This window comes from Ananas comosus, linkage group 13, assembly GCF_001540865.1.
Source record: "Ananas comosus cultivar F153 linkage group 13, ASM154086v1, whole genome shotgun sequence".
Taxonomy (NCBI): domain Eukaryota; kingdom Viridiplantae; phylum Streptophyta; class Magnoliopsida; order Poales; family Bromeliaceae; genus Ananas; species Ananas comosus.
The window spans coordinates 8,957,828-8,979,331 of NC_033633.1; the positions used below are offsets into that span (position 1 = coordinate 8,957,828).

General features: G+C 31.9%; 1 protein-coding gene across 2 annotated transcripts in view; it reads right to left on the reverse strand.

Annotated features, from left to right (window-relative positions):
• The window catches only part of LOC109719744 (probable aminotransferase TAT2), a 29,597-nt gene extending 9,407 nt beyond the window's left edge, over window positions 1-20,190 (reverse strand). Inside the window, exons 1-4 of one of the 2 annotated variants that reach the window (XM_020246551.1) lie at window positions 20,122-20,190; window positions 19,719-20,041; window positions 5,091-5,211; window positions 4,674-4,922 (exon numbers count right to left, since the gene is read on the reverse strand). In XM_020246551.1, coding sequence (XP_020102140.1) covers window positions 4,674-4,922; window positions 5,091-5,211; window positions 19,719-20,041; window positions 20,122-20,142 — 714 coding nt within the window. In that variant the 5' untranslated portion in view covers window positions 20,143-20,190. Of the gene's footprint in view, window positions 1-4,673; window positions 4,923-5,034; window positions 5,212-19,718; window positions 20,042-20,121 lie in introns of both variants that reach the window. The other variant, XM_020246552.1, reaches the window with a different exon arrangement.

A 21,504-nucleotide genomic window follows, 5' to 3' on the forward strand; every position in this document is an offset into this window, starting at 1 on the left:
TGTGGTGAATATCAAGACACTTATTCCTAGAGCTATCAAACACTACATACTTGGTCTAAAAACAAGTGTTCCTCAACATGTTGAAAAGCTTTGAAGTAGCCTCACACTTTGATGGAACGGATGTACCACCATCTTAGACGGTAGATGTCGACAAAAAGCTTGAACCCAATCCTAATTATTTACAATGGAAAAGAGAGGATTCTACAATCTTCTCATGGATCAATGCAACAATGTCCCTTTCTATCAAATAGTAATATCCAGTTAGCCGAAGTCAACTCGCGAATCTTGAATCTTCCTTGAAAATTACTTCTTAGATAAGACCACCTCTACTGCCTTTTCTCTTAAGGCGGACTTGCATGGTATTAAAAAAGGGTCAATGACTTATGTCAAAGTATATGCAGAAGGTCAAATCTATCGGGGACACACTTCTAGCCATTAGGGAAGGTGAGTCTGATCACAATCTCGTGATGACTGTTTTATTAGGGCTCCGAAAAAGTATCGCGGTTTTGTGAGTGCATTGAAACTCACAGAACCAAACCGACTTTTGATCAACTTCATCCTCTTCTGTTGCAAGAAAACATAGAAGTGCAGTGACCCTCGAGCCATACTACATCCTCTTTCGGAGATTCTAGTGCCCTGCATGCAAACCATGGATGAGGAACAAAGTAAAGCCAGAATGGTTGATCTAGAGAAGGATGAGGATAGCGAGATGGTCGTCATCTATAGCCTAGGCGTGGACAACATAAAGCATCACCATATAAATATTTTCAACTTATACAACCTACGCATCATCAACAATACCCACCTATGCCTCAACAACTTCCTCGGGATTGTTCGAAACCAATGATGCCTCACACTAAAAATCAGCGTCAAATTTGTGGTAAATTCAACCGCACTGCTCGTAAGTGTAGACAGAGATTCAACTATACCTTTAGATATATCCATTAAAATAAAATTATATTTTTATAGGATCTACGATGTATTGGATGCATTGAATATATAGGCAGGACACACATCAACAAACGGAGAGTGCTCCACGCCTTTTAGTATATAGTAATAGATTGCTCAAAATAAAATTACATAGGAAAGTACAACTTTCTAAAACACATGACAATAAAGTGAAAAATCGTCATACAATGCAAAGAAAAATGGAAATAAAAGGATAAAATGTATAGACACCCCCCAAACTTTCCCGCTTTACCAAAGAGGCCCCTAAACTTTCAATTTTGAAAAAAATTCCTCTGAATTTCACAATATTTTGCAATCTACCCTACCGTTTGCTTGGCATCAAAAAAGTTAACGGAGATAGGCATACACAATACTCTAATGTGCTTTCCTCTTTTTCATCTCCAAATAGAACTCAAAATTGATACAAAAAGAGAATAGAACATATTCCTGAAAAATACCAGCCCTAACTTCATTCATAATTAATTGATCTAAGTCCATCCCAAGAATATTTGCTCCGTAAAACAAAACTTCCATACAATGCATATAGCGGGGGAAAAAAAATCGTTATCAAATGTTTACTTATTCCAAACGACACTAAACAAAAGTTTCATATCATCCATAAGGTTACCTCCAATCATTTCACAAAGAAGAAGAGGCTTACATATTTTATATTCTCCACTGTTTGGCCTAAAAAGCAGACCACATGATTGTCATGTGCCCATTCCCGTTAATTCTTCAACGCCAAACGGACGTAACAGTATATTGCAAAATATAGTGAAGTTCAGAAGGTTATTTTCCTACATTCAAAGTTCAGGAGTCTTGTTGCAAAAGCGGTAAACTTTAGGGGGTGTTTGTACATTTTACCAAAAAATAAGAAAGAAAATGCTAATTATTCATCTTACACCTTGGCCACTAATAATAATTAAAAAAAAATGACAAGACAAGTGAGTTGATCTCATCCACCTAAAAGCCAGGGTACATACCATACAGCTTGATCTAGAGTGTATGGACAGTATTGTCTAGAAATTAAAAGCACTGATACTGATACACTCCAAAAGGGGATGTAAATCTTATATCTTTTTATCGAAGGATCAATATTGAGTCCTTGTCTTATCAAAAATAAATAAATAAATACTAAAAAACTAATAGATTGTTAAACCCTAAGATGGGTTTCGTGTGTACCATTAGCATTTCTCCATTCATACAGGCCCCTGCAAACATAGTAAATTGCAAATATATCCCTACAAAGTTTAACTTTCATATGTTGTCCCTGCAAAAGTCCTAATATTTTCAAATATGTCTCTCTGGTTTGTTACCATTAAACCATTGTTTATTTTATAAGTAAAATGATCTTTTTGTCATCACAAATATTCCTTTCAAAAATTCTAACTGTTAATTGAAGAGTGATAAGAAAGTCAATTCACCTCATTAACTAACTAGGATTAAGTATTTTACCTATAGTTAACTAATTTTTTATAACCGATCCTAACGACAGGGACATATTTAAAAACATCAGGGCTTTTGGTAACACCCCATACTTTTAAACCTCTTGTTTTGACTACCGTCCTATTAAGTTTGGACCTTTTTGTAAATTCAAATCTTTGAGGGACTTGGCGGCATATTGTTGCCTAATTAGTCCCTAATTTAATTAGTTCCCTTCTATTCGTTCCTAGCTACCCTCAACCCGATCTATTTCTCTCTGTCGCTCGATCCCTCTCCCCTCCACTTCCGTATGACCTCCACGGTTCCGCACATGCGCGCGCGACGCCATCCGATCTCTACCATCGTTGCCATCATCCTTAGTCGCAACCATCACCGCCGCAATCCTCATCCATTGATATTTTTGATTCGTCGTCGTCACTCCGTCTTCAAGAAGGTCTATTCCTTTTTATTTCCTCTACATCTATTCTTGATAGGATCTAATTCCTTATTCATGGTTATATGATTATTTTGAACACTTATCTCTTAATGATTGGAATTAAAACTATTAAAAATCTAATTCGCTGTGATCTTATTTTTGTCTTTTGAACTTTCTAATTTTATATCTTGTAACCTCTATAAAATTTAGTTGTGTAAACCTCGCTCATTCTACGCATTTTTGGAATGCCCGTTATATGTTCGATAAAACCCCTATGAGAGGGCGAATTTCTTTTTGTTCCTAATTTCGATCCCATTTGATTGTAGATCGTAAAATTATATTTCCAAATGTGAAAAACCTCTTTTCGAATACTAAACCTTTCATTTGTAATTTCAAGTTCCGTTCATGTTATCTTACTCCTTTGAATAACTTAATTTTTAAAACTCCATCCCTTTGATTGCTAATTGTGTTTTGTCGAATTTAATATTCTAAATCCCTTTGTGTTCCTTCCTGACCTATTTGCCTACCTTTGTAATTGAGATTGTCACGAGCCTATCCGAATTTAAACCTTGTGTAAACTTGTCTTCTAAATATAATTATATCCTCTTTGTAAGTTCATTTTTTAGTTAGTTTATAGAGAATCGCATGTCTCTATTTTAGGTTCCGACGATTGATTTTCTGCGCATTTTCGACTGGATAATTTCTCATCTTTAAAGCTACATTAAAGTAAGTGACTGGACACCCGTTAGTTTTTCGCTAAATAATTTAGGAAAACACTTTGATTGTGTGAAAATCTTATTTTGTAGCTTTTAAAATTAAAGGTTAAACATATTATTAAATATTTTTGTAAATTGAGCTTCAACTGTAATTAACAAGTTCTTTTAGCAAAAAGAATTTTTGAAATTTGGTAATTTGTTCTGTAAATTAGTGACTGAATAAATTTTGAATCATGATGTCTCTTGGTATTCTGCTATGCTAATGTTGGCTATGTCAACATGTATTTTGTTATAAAAGCGAGCTTCGTCTTTGTATTGCGCCTTCGGGTGCCTACGACTATCCGCGCCTCTGTTCTGTAATTGTGCTTTCGAGCGCCTCTGTTTTATACACGCACCTTCGGGTGCCTCTGTTCTGTTTGCACCTTTGGGTGCCTCTGTTCTGTTTGAACGTTCGGGTGCCTTTGGATCTCACCAACGAATCATATGATATAGTTAGTTGCCGGAGACTTAATATTTATTTCGTTTATTTGCTGAAAGAGAAATGTTTTGTAAATTTATAATTTCAATCTGATCTGAATTTTAAATTTTGATAATTCTTGTTTTATGAAATTTTACAAATTAAAAACCAGTCACTTGAATTAATTTTTGTATTCATTTATTATTTGTATTGTATGCTTAATCCGACTAATATGGTGTATGGTTGCTTATCCAAGTACTGAGACTGATTCGTAAGGCGGGGCCGGGACCGAATGAACATTAGACGTAGCCAGTTTTGATTTTAGCCTCTTTCGTCTTATGTCTATTGCATTTATATGTGAATTTTGGACTTCGTAAATAATTATTTGTTTATCTGCTTCTACTCTGTTATTTCTTCGTACCTACATTTGTTATTTACAGTACCTGTTAGACCAAATTTTGTTTGTGTTGCATAATAAACTTTAGTTGTGCTTATATAGATATGCAGCGTCTTTTATGCCTCAGGTTTGGGGCGTGACACTTTTACAGGAACAATATATGAAAATTGAACTTCATAGAAATATATTTATAATTTACTAAGTTTGGAGGACCTATATGAAATTAACCCAAGAGAGAGAAAGGGACGCAGATGGCGACTGTAGAGAGGAAAAGTGAGGAGAGGGGAAGTGGGTAACCTGGAGGAGGTGGGCAGCGGAGTAGACGGCACCGCAGGGATTGTTAGGGTTGATGAGAACGACGGCGACGGTGCGGGCGTCGGCGAGGGATCGGATCTGGCGGAGGTCGAGCTCCCAGCCGCGGCGGGGCAGGAGGTCGTAGTAGCGGGGCTCGACGCCGGACAGCTCGCAGGCGGACTCGTAGGGGGCGAACCCCGGCCGCGGCAGGAGCAGGTTGGCCCCCGGCCGGGCCAGCACCGTCACGCATACCTGGATCNTGTAGAGAGGAAAAGTGAGGAGAGGGGAAGTGGGTAACCTGGAGGAGGTGGGCAGCGGAGTAGACGGCACCGCAGGGATTGTTAGGGTTGATGAGGGGGCGAACCCCGGCCGCGGCAGGAGCAGGTTGGCCCCCGGCCGGGCCAGCACCGTCACGCATACCTGGATCGCCTGCGTCCCGCCCACCGTCAGGAACACGTCGCCCTCCCGAATTCCCTGCTCCTGCGCCTGCTCTTGCTTCTGCTGCTTCTTGATTCCTTTCCATAGGTAATCCGCTACCGCCCTGCCCTCCGTTTCAAAAATAAATAAAAAATAAATTAAATTAACAAATAAAAGGTTGAATATATATAAAAATATTAAGGTTAAGAATACCGTTATTTTTAGCTTCGGGTTGTTCGGGAAAAAAGAAAAAAATAATTCTAAAAAAGAAACTAAATTAATGAAGACCCCTATGTATGCATAGGTACGTCCTGATACGGATACCTAAAATTTTATCCAAATTCGAATCCGAATAAAAAAGATTTATTCAATACTAGATGAATGTAGCTTCGGATATGAATATTAAAAGCAAAAATCCAACAAATATGAATTCGGATATGAATTTTAACTATATCCGATCCAAATCCGAATTTATTTTACATAAAATGTATATAAAATTTAATATTATATTTGAATTTGTATTTTAAAAAATTTAAATTTAATGTAATATATTTTGAAATATTGAAAAGACAAATAATTATTTCGGATTCGGATTCGGATTTGGGCTTCGAATTTTTGGTCCGATTCGGGTTTGGATATGAATTTTTAAAATCCGTCGGATTCAGATTCGAGGTCAGATTTCAGGTTTGGAGTTGGGTTCGGGTTTGGGTTTTGAAAATCCATCTTGAATCCGACTCATTGACATCCTTAACTAGACACCTCAACGCTTGTCGGAAAAAATAGGTTCTACTAATTGATTTTAGTTTGAAGAAATAATTTTTGTTAGAAGTTGTAGAGCGTTTGGCTAAGCATAACTTTAATAGTGAAGCAATTTTTTTTAAAATGATTTTATAAAATTACTTAGCAAAAAAAATCGATTTGTAATTAATAATTTTGAATTTTGAATTTTAAATTTTAAATTTAAGATCTCAATAAGAATTAAAATTTTAATATTTGAATTACAAATCTAAATTTAAAATTAAATTTTGAAATTTGAAATTTAACATTTAATATTTCAAATTTAAATATAGCCTAACACGTTATTTATGAAATTGGATTTGAATTTTTAGAGGTAATTAGTACTTAGTAGTGGCTTTTAAAGAGTTGCGAAAAGGTCTTGTAGTGGACCCAATGTTATATCTTTAGGCCCTATGGGCTTTGGGCTAAGCATAATCTTCCCTACAACTTTGTTTCAATGTTTGAATAAATTTTCAATAATAACTAATCCTTTATGAGCAATTTCTTTTGTGACGGTAAAGTAACTGCTTGATTTTAGCTTGTTGGAAGACTTTGAAAACCATAATTTGATAGGATAATATATTCCACCTATCTTATCCAAAAAAAAAAAATTAAAAAATTACATACAGTATGCCTTTCTAGGCATATATATATAATCATACTCTCTATCTACAACTACTACAAGTCTCTTACCAACCGTCCATAACACAAGTGTTAGAGGGATTGATAGCTAGTACTTGATGACTCCAGTTTAAAGCCTAGTTAGTTCATTTTTTGCTAAATTCATCCCCCCACAAAAAAAAGTATATAGCATATCAGGAGTTATATATATATATAACAAGCCTCTTAAACAAATATAAAAGATGTGTGAATATGTTATGCCTGTTTGTAAACACAAAATAAAATAAACTACTTCAAAACGAAATATATTATTTTATTAAATTATGAATGTCAAGATCTTTTGAAGAGCTAAAAATCAAGTTCCTATTTTGCAATCGCATAGGAAATTCTTTGAATAGCTTAAATTATTTCCAAATAACTTATTCTAATGTCCAAACAAGGCATGAATGAAATATATGTCTAAACAAAAATTTATTCATCCAAATATATAATCTACAAGTTTCACATGATATATCTTAACACAGAGGTGCAGGATAGACTACACTATCTAGTAACTTTTTTTGTGTTGTAAATTAGAAACTCCAAATTAAAACTTTTGATTTTAAGCCTCAAAATTATATAATTATTTTTTGTAATTTTTATAGACTCATTCCAAAGATGTATAGTATCTAAATTGTACTGTTCAGCACTATGATGAGCTAGCAATCATATGCGGAGATGATCAAACAATCGGAGAATTTGCATTGAATGATTCAAATAGTGTCAATCTTGGTAAAGAAGAGAACAATGATGATGGTGATGACGTTGGCCTGGAAGATTTCTATTTGGATGAGAGCAAGCATTTTTTATGAACAATCTCTTTTCAATAACGTAAAATGACAAAATACATGCCCGGTGACCAAGTCTAGCATAGCTACAACCTCAAAAGCTAAGAAATAAAAACATTCAAATTCAGAATTTATGTTATTAGTGAAAAAGATTGAAAATTTAGCAGATTCAATAAAGGATGCGTAGATAATGTACAGAAAGGAGATATGAAGCTCTATAAAGTCGTGAAATATTTCCGAGCACGTAGGTACTGTTGCATATGAGTATTTCCTAAGAAATGAAATAGTTGGAAAATATTTTTTAGTTCGTAGATAGAGACGCGAGTTGAATGGTTAAAACACTTTAAAGATCAATTTCTAAAAGTAATTTTGATCTAGTTGCTAAATATGAAAAACTATTTAGTATACTATTTGGCTTTTGGAATTGGATGGTTTTGGATATAATGGCGCATAGTATAGATAATACTACTTTATAGTTTGCAATTTTTTGTATCTATTTACTTTTGGGTTATGGTTTCACTAGAAGCTGTCCAAAAAATTGGATATTAAATAGTTGATATTTTATTTTGACAACTCACACATTATTTTGTTGATATATTATATGCCGACTATTTATGTTTGTAAGTTTTTAATATTTATTCTTTTCTTTTAATAATGTATTACATATATTCATACTTTTCATATATTAAATTGATAAAATAGATAACTTGTGATATGAGAATTAGAAAGATTATAGAGATCTTGTGTCCATTATTTGTCCATCTTTATGCTTTTCTAAATTATGCTTTATGAACAATTGGAGTAGTTGAACTTAAAAAGAAGCCAAATAAATGACTGTGACAAAATTGGAATGTTATAAGCAATAAGTCAAATCATCTTTATATGGTTAATTGCTTCATATTATTATAGTTATTATTATTAAATATGAATATTCATTCTTACATATATCAAGTTTTAATAGGGGGTGATCTCACCTCCAACATGTAGGAAGTATTTCTATCTCATTTTTCACTACCAATAAATAATATTAATATATTATTCAAATTTTTTAAAATATTTTATATACCTTCTTTTTTTTTTATGGTAAACTTACCATCCTTGTGGTTTCGTACTTTCTCACTTTAGTAGCCTGTGATTTAAGATTACTAATTTAGTATTCTATGGTTTTATTTTTTTTCTTTTCGTCAGTCCTTCAGTTAATTTTTCATCAAAAAACTTTTGATACCCCACTCATAGTTTATCTAGTTTATCAAATATTCACTTTAGTACCTTTTAGTTTTAACTTCGTCACTGATTTAACGGAAAAAATTAGTAGAATAAATAACAAAAAGAGAAAAATAAAACCACAGGGTACGAAAGTGATACATTTTAAACCACAGAATACTAAAGTGAGAAAGTGCGAAACCACGATAGCGGTATTTGAATTTTTTTCTTTTTTTATTTCAAATATGATTCTCGTATATTTCTTCGTGTGTTAGTACCATTAAATCATCTCGGGTTAAATTTCTTCCAAACTCAAAAGAGTCAAAATATCTCTTTGGTCTCTAACTTAAAGGAAAATAAAAAAAGTTGGTGACGCTAAAAGAATATATTTGAAAAGATAAAATATCAAAATACTTCTTTTGCCCGTAGCTTAATAGTAAATAAGAAAAGTTGGTGGCAGTAGTAGAATATATTTAAAAAAACAAAATAGTAATTTTACAGAGATAATGATTATTCGTAATAGTTCACTAACAAAATTTAGCTTTAGGATATAATTGAAATAATTTGAAACGTTAAAAAGATATTTTTAATATTAGCCTTCTATGAACTATAAATAAAAAAGTCGAGAACTTTTCAGAGATATATAAACAATTGTTCCAAACAAAAAGAAAGCAAAAAAAATAAAATAAAGTTTTTTTTTCATACAAATCAAAAATAATAACTGTAAAATCACTTTTACTTTCTTTCTAATCAAATGCTCCAAATCCTAAAATTAGTTTTCAGCTGAAAAGTCTTATTTTTGAAAATCAACGAGAATATTTTAGCCAAGCAGGACAATATTAAATATATTTTAAATTTTTAAAAATTATATAAAATATTTATAATTACAATTTTGATCATATTCCCGTCACGCAGGCGCCACATCAGCACCACGTAAGCTGGCTGGGAAGAAGTCTTAAGTTGAATACGGTGAACCATTTATCGTATTTTGAACACGGTGAATAATTCTCCGTATTCCATATTTATATTTCTCTTATATATTTTTTTTCAATACTTATATTTTTTCACAATACACGGTTAACCATTCACCGTGTTTAGATACGATAACTAAATTATCGTATTTAATTTATTCCAGCACCTCCATCCTTGCTCGAGTGGCACTTACGTGCCGTCTGCGTGGCAGGAATTAAATCAAAATAACAATTATAAATTTAAAAAAATTATTTATAAAAATAATTTTTTTGAAAATGCCAAATGCCAAAAAAAAAAAACCATTAAAAAAAAAGTAGAAGTCAAAACAAAAACCAACTCCGTTCACCACGAAACTAGTGCAGAAGTTTCGGGAAAGGAATACAAACCACACACGTAATTTTCAAATAGTTGAAAAAAAGAAACAAAACTGTCGCGGTTCGGACTCACACCCCCAGCGTTGTTTCTCTCTGCTGCGGTGTCGACACAGATTATTCGAAGGTCGCGTTCGAAAAACAAACAAAAAATAAATAGAGGAAAAAAAAAAAAAAAAAAAACTAAATATCAAACAGGGCTGATTTGCTGCCACGTGGACGAGATCAGATCCGACCAAATCTCGCCGTGGGCCCACCATCTGGTATATTACACCTAACGTTTGTACGGCCACATCACGGATCCGAATGGTACTAAAATTTCGCTTCATCTCTGAATTCACCGTGGATTAAAAAATATATTCTATAATAATAATTTATGCCGCCGCATAACCTAAATACTTTATTTTACAAATTTATAATATTATTATTAAATATTTTATAAAATATAACTTAATAATATTTTTAATAATAATAAATAATATTACCAAACTATATATATAATTAACAACATCAATTATAAGAATCAAAAACAACGATCACCATTCAAGCAAAATTCAAAAGTTTTAAATATATAAGAAATGATAGCACCAATTTATTTGTATTTTGAACTTTTCTGTAAATATATTATTTTTAGAGGTATTTTTTAAAAATATAAATAATTTTCGGAATAGATTCGGAACGGATTCTGAGCGGATTAAAATTTTTCTCATTTCCTCCCCCCAAATTTGGCACGGATCATAAAAATCACCCATTTCCTACTTCGAATTCGTTTATTTTTTCTTTTTATTTACTGCCTCATTCGGAACGGATCAGGACAGGAGTTCCACCAACCCGGATCCGTTTGCATTCGGAGCTGTAAACCCAATTGGTTTGGCAAACTCACTACAAAGTAACCAATCTTTGGAGAAAAACTATTTATGACCACTAATAAAGCAACTATTTTGTACAAATATTTTGCATTTATCATAGTATTATATTTATTTTAAATTATTGTTATTGTATTTAGTCAGAATTTCTAAAACGGCAAAAAAAAAAATGTTATTGTATTTTAAATTATTGTTATTGTATTTAATCTTCGAGAATCCTTTAAAACGGCAAAAAAAAAATGCTTTGTTTCAATAGCAATATTTAAATTTAGCCATTAAAATGTATAGATGACTTTAGTGGTAACTTATTTTCTGATAAATATACAGCAAAATAATTTTCGCCACAAAAATAAAAGAAAAATTGTGACGAACTTTTATATTTTTTAGCTATTTTATTCACTATAAAAAATCAGTTTTCTTATAGTGAACTTATAAAAGAAAATTTTAATTAATTTCACTTTAGTTTAGCATTTTCTTATTTCGTTGCCTTATAATTTGGAAAACAATATATTACCATTATGTGATCTTGGTTTTATTTTATCGTAAAATTTAGACACAAAATATAAACTAAAGAGCAATAAAGTGAAAGTTATATAGATTAACAACATAATATATCTGATCACTCTATGATTCATAAAGATTAGCACTTCATTACATTTTCTTATGTTGTCTTGCTATTTTATTTAATGATAAATTTTTAAAGGAGCCCAAAAAGAATTGTAAAAGATTAAATAAAACTTTTCTTTTTTGAGAGAGAGAGAGAAAACGATGGAACTTGAGTGGGGCACAATTTATATGCATTTAAGAGGATTCTTGTACACAACAATATTTTAAACCCCACACTCTGGCCTAACTATCTAAAGGAGTTCTAGAGGGTATCGAGATGGTCCCAAAATCCAATTTTGGAGAGGGTGGGTACTGATGCACTTCTGGTCGACTTAACTAAAGTCTAAAAATAGAGATATGCTATTCATACATTGCATCTGAGATATATGATGGACACAATTTCTATCCAATAGAAACAAATCTTCGCTAGTCACACGACAAGTAAAGCAACATTTATCTTGTCTTATATATAGAGTTCGGCTACTATATTATCGATAGTATCAAACTCTAAATACTATCGAATATTCTGTCGTTGGATCTATCCATTGATTATTTTCATCCGTTAGATTATATTATTCAACTAACCGGGGACCACTGTCATCCTAACTGTACATCCCTTAATCCAACGGTCAAAATCTCGATAGCACCAAACACTTGATACTATCGATAGTATAGTAACATAATTCCTTATATATATATATATATATATATATATATATATATATATATATATAGAGAGAGAGAGAGAGAGAGAGAGAGAGAGAGAGAGAGAGAGAGAGAGAGAAAGAGAGAGAGAGAGAGAGAGAGAGTTGGACTGGGCTACTATTAGTAGCAAAATCCCATTGTTGCTACCAGTTTTTTAGCCTTTGGATCAACTCTTTTCATTATTTCTAACCATTGGATTAAATACTATAACCCAGTGGGGACCACTCAACCCTAGGGGGACCACTTAACTCTAACTGACTAATATCATTCTGACCCTACAATTTTTCATCCAAGGATTAAAAACTTGATAGCAAAAAGAGCGTTTTACTATTAATAGTATTCCAGCCTAATTCTATATATATATATATATATAATTGGGCTCTTATGCTTTTAAAAGTACCAAGTTATTGGTGCTTGTAGATTTTTGACCATTGGATTAAGAGATGTGCGGTTAGGATGATGTGGGACCCCTAGGGTTAAGTGGATGTGGTTGGTTCAATAGTATAATCTAACGGATGGAAATGATCAAAAGGGTAGATCTAACGGTAAAAAATTTACAAGCATCAAGTGCTTGGTGCTTTTACAAGCGCCTATGGTAGTCCAGCTACTATATTCTTATAAGTACAATCGCATTTGCACTCATAAGTCATTTTCGATGATAAAGCTTCTGAATCAACAATTCATACCGTTAAACATTATTTAGATCATTTGAAATTTCTAGAAATCAAATTTCATAATTTTTCGATATTATTTACCTTACAATTAAAAGATCTTAAAATTGATAATTTTTAACTGCATGTATGAGATACTGCTAATTTAACAGTATAAAAAAATCAAAATTGGTTGAACTTTTCATAGAAATTCTATTCATTATTTAGATAAAAATCAATAATTTTGATCTTAAATTGAAAAACCTGATCTTTTATTTTTAGGAGATTCTTCGATTTTTATCGTTCATTTTTCTACCTGCTTGATTGATTTTATTATAATTTCAAATATTTACAAAATTTATTTTCTATAAATTTCAAATACTCTACATCATATTTAAAAATGTGGATCATCGATTTAGAAGCTCCATCATCAAAAATGTTTATGAGTATGAAAGGTTCTACAATCATAATGACAGAAAACTTACAAGCGTTAGGGCGTGGTGCTTTTAAAAGCACTATAGTCGGCTTCTATATTTTTAAAAATACTAAGTCATTGATGCTTGTAGATTTTCGGCCTTTAGATTAAATGATATGTGGTTAGGATGATAGTAGTCCCCTGTGGTTGAGTGGGTAGTTGGTTGAATTGTATGATCTAACGGGTGAAAATAATCAAAGGGGTAGATCTAACGATAGAAAACTTATAAAAACTAGTACTTGATGTATTTAAAAGCACTGTAGTCGGACAAATATAGAATTGAGCTCTTATACTTCTAAAAGTACCAAGTTATTAGTACTTGTAGGTTTTCGGCTCTTAGATTAAGGGATGTGCGGTTAGGATAATTAATAGTGGTCCCCTATGATGGAGTGAGTGGTTTGTTGAATAGTATGATTTAACGGATAAAAATAATCAAAGAAATAGATCTAACGACAGAAAACTTATACGCACTAATGCTTGGTGCTTTTAAAAGCATCATAGTCGGACTCATATAGAATTGAGCTCCTATACTTTTAAAAGTACCAAGTCATTGGTGCTTGTAGGTTTTCGGCCTTTAGATTAAAGGATGTGTAGTTAGGATGATAACGGTCCCCTTTGGTCGAGTGAGTGGTTGGTTGAATAGTATGATCTAACGGATGAAAATAATCAAAGAGGTAGATCTAACAACAGAAAGTTACAATACTAGTGTTTGGTGCTTTTAAAAGCACCATAGTCGGACTCTATTGGCTACGTTTGGTTCGGGTATAAATAAGAACTGTTTATTCTAGACATAGGTAGAAGTACAGATATAAGTAGGAACTAGACCAATTTTGCATTTGGATAAAAATTGGGTTGTTTGTAGGAATAAGGTAAATAGTGTTTGGATGGTTAGATTGTAACAAAGGGAATAAGAGTCATAATTTTAAATTAAAATTATTTTATCTAATTAATTAATATCAAAATATTACTTAATAATAATAAATTAATATTAATAATTATAAATAGTAAATTATTAATAATTAATAATGATAAATTAATTAATTAATAATAAATTATTAATAATAAATTAATTAGATACTATAATATAAATAATAAATTAATAATAATTTTAAATAATAAATTATTAACAATTATAAATAAATAAATAAATAATAATAAAATAAATAATAAATTATTAATAATTATAAATAATAAATTATTACTAATAATAAATTATAAATTAATTAATTAATAATAAAATTATTTATCAATTAGTTATTAATAATTATGAAGAATAATAAATTAATTTATAATAATAAACTATTAATAATTATAAATTACAAATTAATTAATATTAAATTAAGTAATTAAATAATTATTAATAATTATAAACAATAATAAATTAAATAAATTAATTAAAGTAAATTAAATAATTAATGAAATAATAAATTAATTAATTAAGAATAAATTAATGATAAATTAGTTAATTATAAATTAATAAATTAATTATTAATTAATTAATAATTAATTAATTAATAAATAAATAAATAAAGTAATTATTAACAATTATAAATAATAATAATTTAATTAATAATTATAAATAATAAATTAATAAATTATTTTAGTATTTAAGTAATAAATAATGATTTAAATATATTAATTAAATTAATTAATTATTTAATACCATAATTAAAATTATTTTTAGACTTTAATTAACCTTATTCTCACATGGGAACAAGCTTGTTCCAGGAAAAAAATGGAACAACAGTTGCAGCCTTATACCGGCTTATTCCAGAAATCCGAAAACTACTGTTCTCGAGTACTAAATACAGCGTTTGGAAACAAAATGGAGAACAAGAGCCTTGTTCACGTGTTCCCGAACCAAACGCTACCATATGTATATCCCTTTAACTTTACTCTCTTTCAATAGGCATCTAAATTTTAAATTTTAGCAGCAAAACTACTTAATCGATATCAAATAATTTTCTAAGCTCTTCTCTTCAATCGAAGGGATTAATTATTTAACAATTTTGGTCGTATGTATTGCATACAATTTTAAGTAAACTATAGACACAGGAACATGAATACAAACGTGACAAAAATTAGGTAACTAAAAACAAATGCGTATGCTAATTAAGTGGATAGAGAGTACGGAAGTAGGATGGACGTGGATGCAATTAATTATTCATACGAGGATAAGCACCAAGAAAAGATGGAACAAGACGCATGCTCAGAGGATAAATATGCAAAATGAGACTCAAGTGACTCATGCGTGCCAAGAGAAACATCTATCCATTAGCCAATTGAGGACGAGGATAAGATATAATGGCGATCCGTCTATGAATGTTATTCCTATTTGGGATATTTTTGAATTGTACTAATTGTGACTCCTTGGACGAACAGAAAAAATTGACTTTGCGGGTCTGGGGCACGCGACCGTGTTATGCTTCTTTCACCTGTTTAGGAAAGGGACGGTGAGGCATGACGGACTAAGATTATAATATTATTTGGAAGTCCCATTGCATAGAAGGATTTAGCCTTTGTCATGTATTTTTATCAAAACACACAATAATTATTTATGCGCAAGCACATATTAGATACCTACTTCCAAGACAACTCACTTAGTAATTAAGCTTCAACTCTGTGAGTGTCACACTCTTCTAGTTTAGGTACCTGCTCGCAATAATAACTTGTTAACTCTAATTTAAATATTCACTAAGGGCCTAAAGCACTGGTCTAATCAGCCCAGTCAAACAATCAGTGGTGTCCTCATTAGGTCCTGACGTTCTTGTCAGCTCAATCACACACGCAGTCTCCATTTACCTGATCCTTGTCAGCCCAATCATACACAGTCTAAGATCACCCAGTGATGTGAAGTCCACATCATACAGCCAAATACTATATGTAATAACCCGATTCATTAGTACTAATAATCCGTTTGAGTCCAAACCCCTGCTCCAAAATGTTCTAAATCTAGTTACTATTACGTACTATAGTCCGTGATATCTTATGTATCAAATCACAATCTCGGTCCCATCCGGTTTGGAGCTATTAAAGTGTCATAGTAATTTCTAAGGCAAATGACTGAACTTGTGAAAATTCCAATTTGTTGCTTATAAACTAGTGTTCAACTTCTAGTCAATAATTAACAATTGAATCAGATATGAATCACGAATTGAACCAGTTAATAAACCTCAAACCAACCATCTTTTTTCTCAGTTCATTGAGATGTTCTGATTTTAAAATTAACAATTGTAAAGTTTGAGAACAATTAACTCCAAACTCTCTAAATTGAAAGCAAAATTATTTAGTACACCAAACTTGGTAAATGTAGCATCATCCAATTTCCAGGCTAGTGTTTGAAAGTAAGTTGTTAAGGTTATAAGACACAGGAAATGATATGATTTATACATAAATGTTCCCAAATAGCCATCCAGCAATACTACATCACTATAGGTCTAAAACTTACACTCTAGGCTTCATGTGATTTTTATTTACTCACTTGTCATATTAAATTTTTTATTTTTTTTACTAAAAGACAAAAATATTTTTGTGAATTTTTTGATCTTTGATTGGAAGATGTATACTCTAATATAAAACGCACAAATAGTATTTTTCATAGCTGTTAATATATTGACAAATATAAGTGATATGAGACTGTGTATGGAGGGATGTCAATGAGCCGAGCACGAGCGAGCTGGGTCTGACTATAAACAAGCCAAACTCAAGCTGGCTCATTAATACATCGAGTCGAAAAATACAATTTGTGTTCGGCTCGTTTATTAACGAGCTGAACACGAACCAGCTCATTTATTAACGAGCTGAAAATGAGATATCTCATGAACAAATTTATTAGAAATGATATATGTAGAAAATAAATTTATAAAATTTTAACCATTAGACTTTTATCTAATAGTTGAAACTTTATATATAAATGATCTTTTTTTATAATTGAGTTGGGCTTTATACTTAGGTTGATCTAAAAATCTAATAAACATATGCATTATATATATAATTATTTGAGTAGAGCTACTATGCTATCAGAAGTATAAAGGATCTGGTGCTTTCGATTTTTTGGCCCTTAGATCAACTCCTTTGATCATTTCTAACCTTTGAATTAATACTATTACTCTGTAGGGACCACTCAACTCTAGGGGTACTACTCAACCTTAGGGGGACTGCAATCATCCCAATTGTACAATTCTTGATCCAAGGGTCAAAAAGTCGAAAACATAAAACTCTTTGTACTTCCGATAGCATAGTAGCTCTACACTATTTATTTATTTATATATATAAATATAAATTAGATATATTCGAGCTGTTATCCAGCCGAACACGCACGAACAAGCCGACCTAGCTTGTATTCGGCTCGTTTATTAAGCGAGTTGAAAAATTCAGCTTGTATTCGGCTCGTTTACTAAACGAGCGATTCGATCTCGAGAACAACGAACTAGATTACCATTCTTATTTGTATGTGACATTCTTAGAATTTGATATATCTTATAACCGATCGTCCCTAGAGCAAGTGGCAAAGAGCTTGATGGTTGGTACCTGAGACCCAAGTTCGAATCCTAGTTGATTCATATTTTCAACTAAGTTTATTTCTAAATGAAATAAACGAAGCGGGTAGCGTGCTACCTATCTCTCAAAAAAAAAAAGAAAGAAAGAAAGAAAGAAAAGATATATCTATAATAGTGCTAACTTTTTCAACCCGACTATAATATTTTGGATGGTGATTAGATTCAAAACGTTAAAAACATAAAGTATGATAGTATTAAAATAGTTCTACAGCAGATAGCCTTCTAAAAAGTGGGACATCACAGTATAAATCATCAATAGTTTATAATTTTTAGGGAAAACTTTAAAAACTCCCCCTGTGGTTTCGTATTTTTTTACTTTGCCCCCCTGTGGTTTAAAATGTATCAAATTGCCCCCCTGTGGTTTCGTTTTATCTTTTCGGTAGCTTTTTCATTAATATTTCATTAAATTATATACCAAAAAACTTCAGATACCCATCTACATTTATCAAATATTAACTTTAGTACCCTTTAATTTTAATTTTATTACTGATTTAAGAAAAAAATATAATGAAATTAATAAGAAAAAAAAGAGAAAAAGAAACCACAGGAGGGACAAATTGATACATTTTAAACCACAGAGAGACGAAGTGAGAAAATACGAAATCACAGGGTTTTTTTTCTTTAGTTTTCCCAAATTTTTATTACTAATTTGTGAAAATTGAATATGGGAGACGAATAGCAGTAACTCTGCCGAGGACTTCTGGATAAGACAACAAACTGTCAATTCAGGCGGCGTACTACATATATGCTAAGCAAGACGGAAACCCTACATTAGCTAGAAAAATACTACTTATACTTTCCCCCTAAAAAAAAAAAAATATTACATCTCATTAACCTAAATAATTTTAAATCAGGATAATGGTTGAATTTAGATGACAATAATTATAAAAACTAAGTTGGTAAATTATAATCAGTGAAGTACAATTATATAGATCGAATAAGTAATTCAATGAACTACCAATTTTGATGTCTCTACTAAGAAGAAAATTCTTAAATTGTGACATAGACATATATCTGTAACATACTATGCCAAATCATTCTAGTAAAATTTGCATCTGAATTCAATAATTATTGGAAACTTGTAAACCTATTTGATAATCTTAGAACGCTGAAGTACCTAAACCACAGGCTACTGTGCAGAGGGCCTTTAATTTTTTTTAAAAAAAATTAGACACTTTTTCAAGATGATAACATCGTAGCTAGATCACGCCACAGTACAGTGAATGCTTACCAATAGTGACAAGAATAAAGAAGTCTATGCAGTAACACATCCAATTACATAATTCTATGTTGTTCTTTTCTAAATCGTACAATTTATAAGATGCTTCGTTCATATCAACCTATATCAAAGTCAAACACGGGTTCTTAATGAGAGTTACAGTTCCACATGTTTCATGTTAGACTTACATGCATAATTGTTCGTTCGATTCAGGTAAAAGAAGCACTAACAAATTTACAAATTACTTTTATTCATATCAATCTCAATTTTTCGCTCCTCGACTTTTTTATAAACCAAACTCAAATGCTTAGCCACGTATTAAATTTAATTTAAATTTTAATAAATATTTCTGACGTGGTATTCCTAATAATCCATTTTAGTGTATCCAATTTTGGAGAGCCCAAGGCTTTTACTTAGCTTGTGTGTTTGTAACACCGTTTTGGCACGGCAAGGGCTAAGATGTGAGAGGCCTAGATTAACGCCCTGCGTTTTTGGGGTCACTACGTGCCAAAGTACACCTGTACTCTCTCTCTCTCACTCTCTAAATGCATGTCCCCAAAATTGGAGGCTTAAAGATAATTAGTATGGATTCATTTATGACTAAAATATTTTAATATTATATTTATTTTTGACAGCAATATGTTATACTGTTTAGATTAGTTGGTAGGTATTTCTACTGAAATATAAAAGTAGATACGTTTGAGAAGCAAGCACAATTCTGACCTACTAAACTACTGTATAAACTGTATAAACTGTATAAATTAAAATGAAAGTACTAACCGGCGCGCAAAGGGGAAGCCGAAGGACGGCGCGTAGCAGTCGAAGAGCCCCGACCTGGCGGCGCCGGCGACGGCCTCGGCGAAGAGCTCGCTCCCCTTCCGGAAGCACGGGAATGCCGAGGCGTCCCCGACGCCGAGCGACACGAGCGGCTTCCCCGCGCCGGCGCTCTTCAGCAGCTCCGCCACCGTCCCCCGGATCGACGTCTTCTGCTGATCCGACAGCACCGGATTGCACTTCACCGTCGCCGCCCCCGTCGCGGGCGTCTTCACATTTCGCACCGCGCCGTTCTCGGCTTCCGAGATCGCCGGAGCCTTGTTAAGCAACTGAGAATTATAAGAAATATAATAAATAAGAGTGAAAATTGGAGATTAACAAATTTGAAATTTGAGGTTGGGAACAGTGCCTCTGCTGTCATGGGCGCCATGAGAGGAAGAGAGAGGAACACTTGTTGGAGTTCCGTCCCCGAGAGAGATGCAACGTGGGGTTTATAACAGTTCTGGGGACCGTGAGATCGGGAAAGCCGAGGTGAGATTACCTCCCTCGTAAAATTTTGGAATAATTTAATACCAGGCCCTGTAAAGTATATTTCTCTAAATCTATTCCTAAAAATTTAAGTTATCACCGACCGTCCCTAAAGCAAGTGGCAAAGAGTTTGGTGGTTAATACCTGAGATCTAAGTTCGAATCCTAATTGATTCATATTTCTAGCTAAGTTTATTTCTAAATGAAATAAACGAAGCGCGTGCTACCTATCTCTCAAAAAAAAAAAAAAAATTTAAGTTATCAAATTTATCTATCTAAAAATTTTTAGATATGTTTGATTTGACTTTTTTCTGGAATGGACAAATCCGTTTGTCCGTATTTGATATGCCAGATTTTTATTCTGATTTTGATTTTCGGATAAATGAGAATCTCCCGACTACCCCTTTTTCCAATCCGGCCTAGCCTAGGAGGCCGGATTGGAAATTAAATCCTGACGGAATAAATTTATTTAGATTAAATTTAACTTTTTTAAGCTTATTTTTTAAATTAAAAAATAAATTTAAGTTTAAAAATTATATTTATAAATTTAAATTTTAATTTTAATTTGAGCTTAAATTAAAAATTAAAATTCAATCAAGCATTTTAGAATGATAAATATGATAACTTCAATTTTGGAACATATTTGAGTTTTAATACTTTTCTAACTTGGAATTTTGTCAAATTTAATAACTCCGTTAATTATAACTATTAATTCGCCTAATTTTATTCACTAAAAAAACGATTGAAGTTTTTAAAATTATTAATAAATTTTATTAAATTCTTAATTTGTGACGAAAATTAGTTTGTTACAAAAAATTAGAAGTTGAAGTGTCTCAATATAAAAACAGTTAAGAGGACTATTTAAAAATTGCCTATATTTGAGGGGGTCTTATATATTTTTGGCTCTAGTTAAAGTTAGATTGAGATTGCGAATCAAAAGTCAAAACAACTCACTTTTCTAGTTTTTGAGGTCTAAAATACTAAAACTTCTTTCCGTCTCCTATTCTCCAAAAGAGTGTTTGGTTCGGTTCGCCAGAAAAGTATTTAAATAAAAAAAAAATTGAGAGAAAATATTTTTTTTATGGAAAATTTTTTTTTCAATTTTTCGCCTATTACCGACCGTCCCTAAAACAAGTGTGAAAGAACTTGGTGGTTGGTATCCGAGACCCAAGTTCGAATTCTAGTTGATTTACATTTCTAGCTAAGTTTATTTCTAAATGAAATAAACGAAGCGGGTAGCGAGCTACCTATCTCACCCAAAAAAA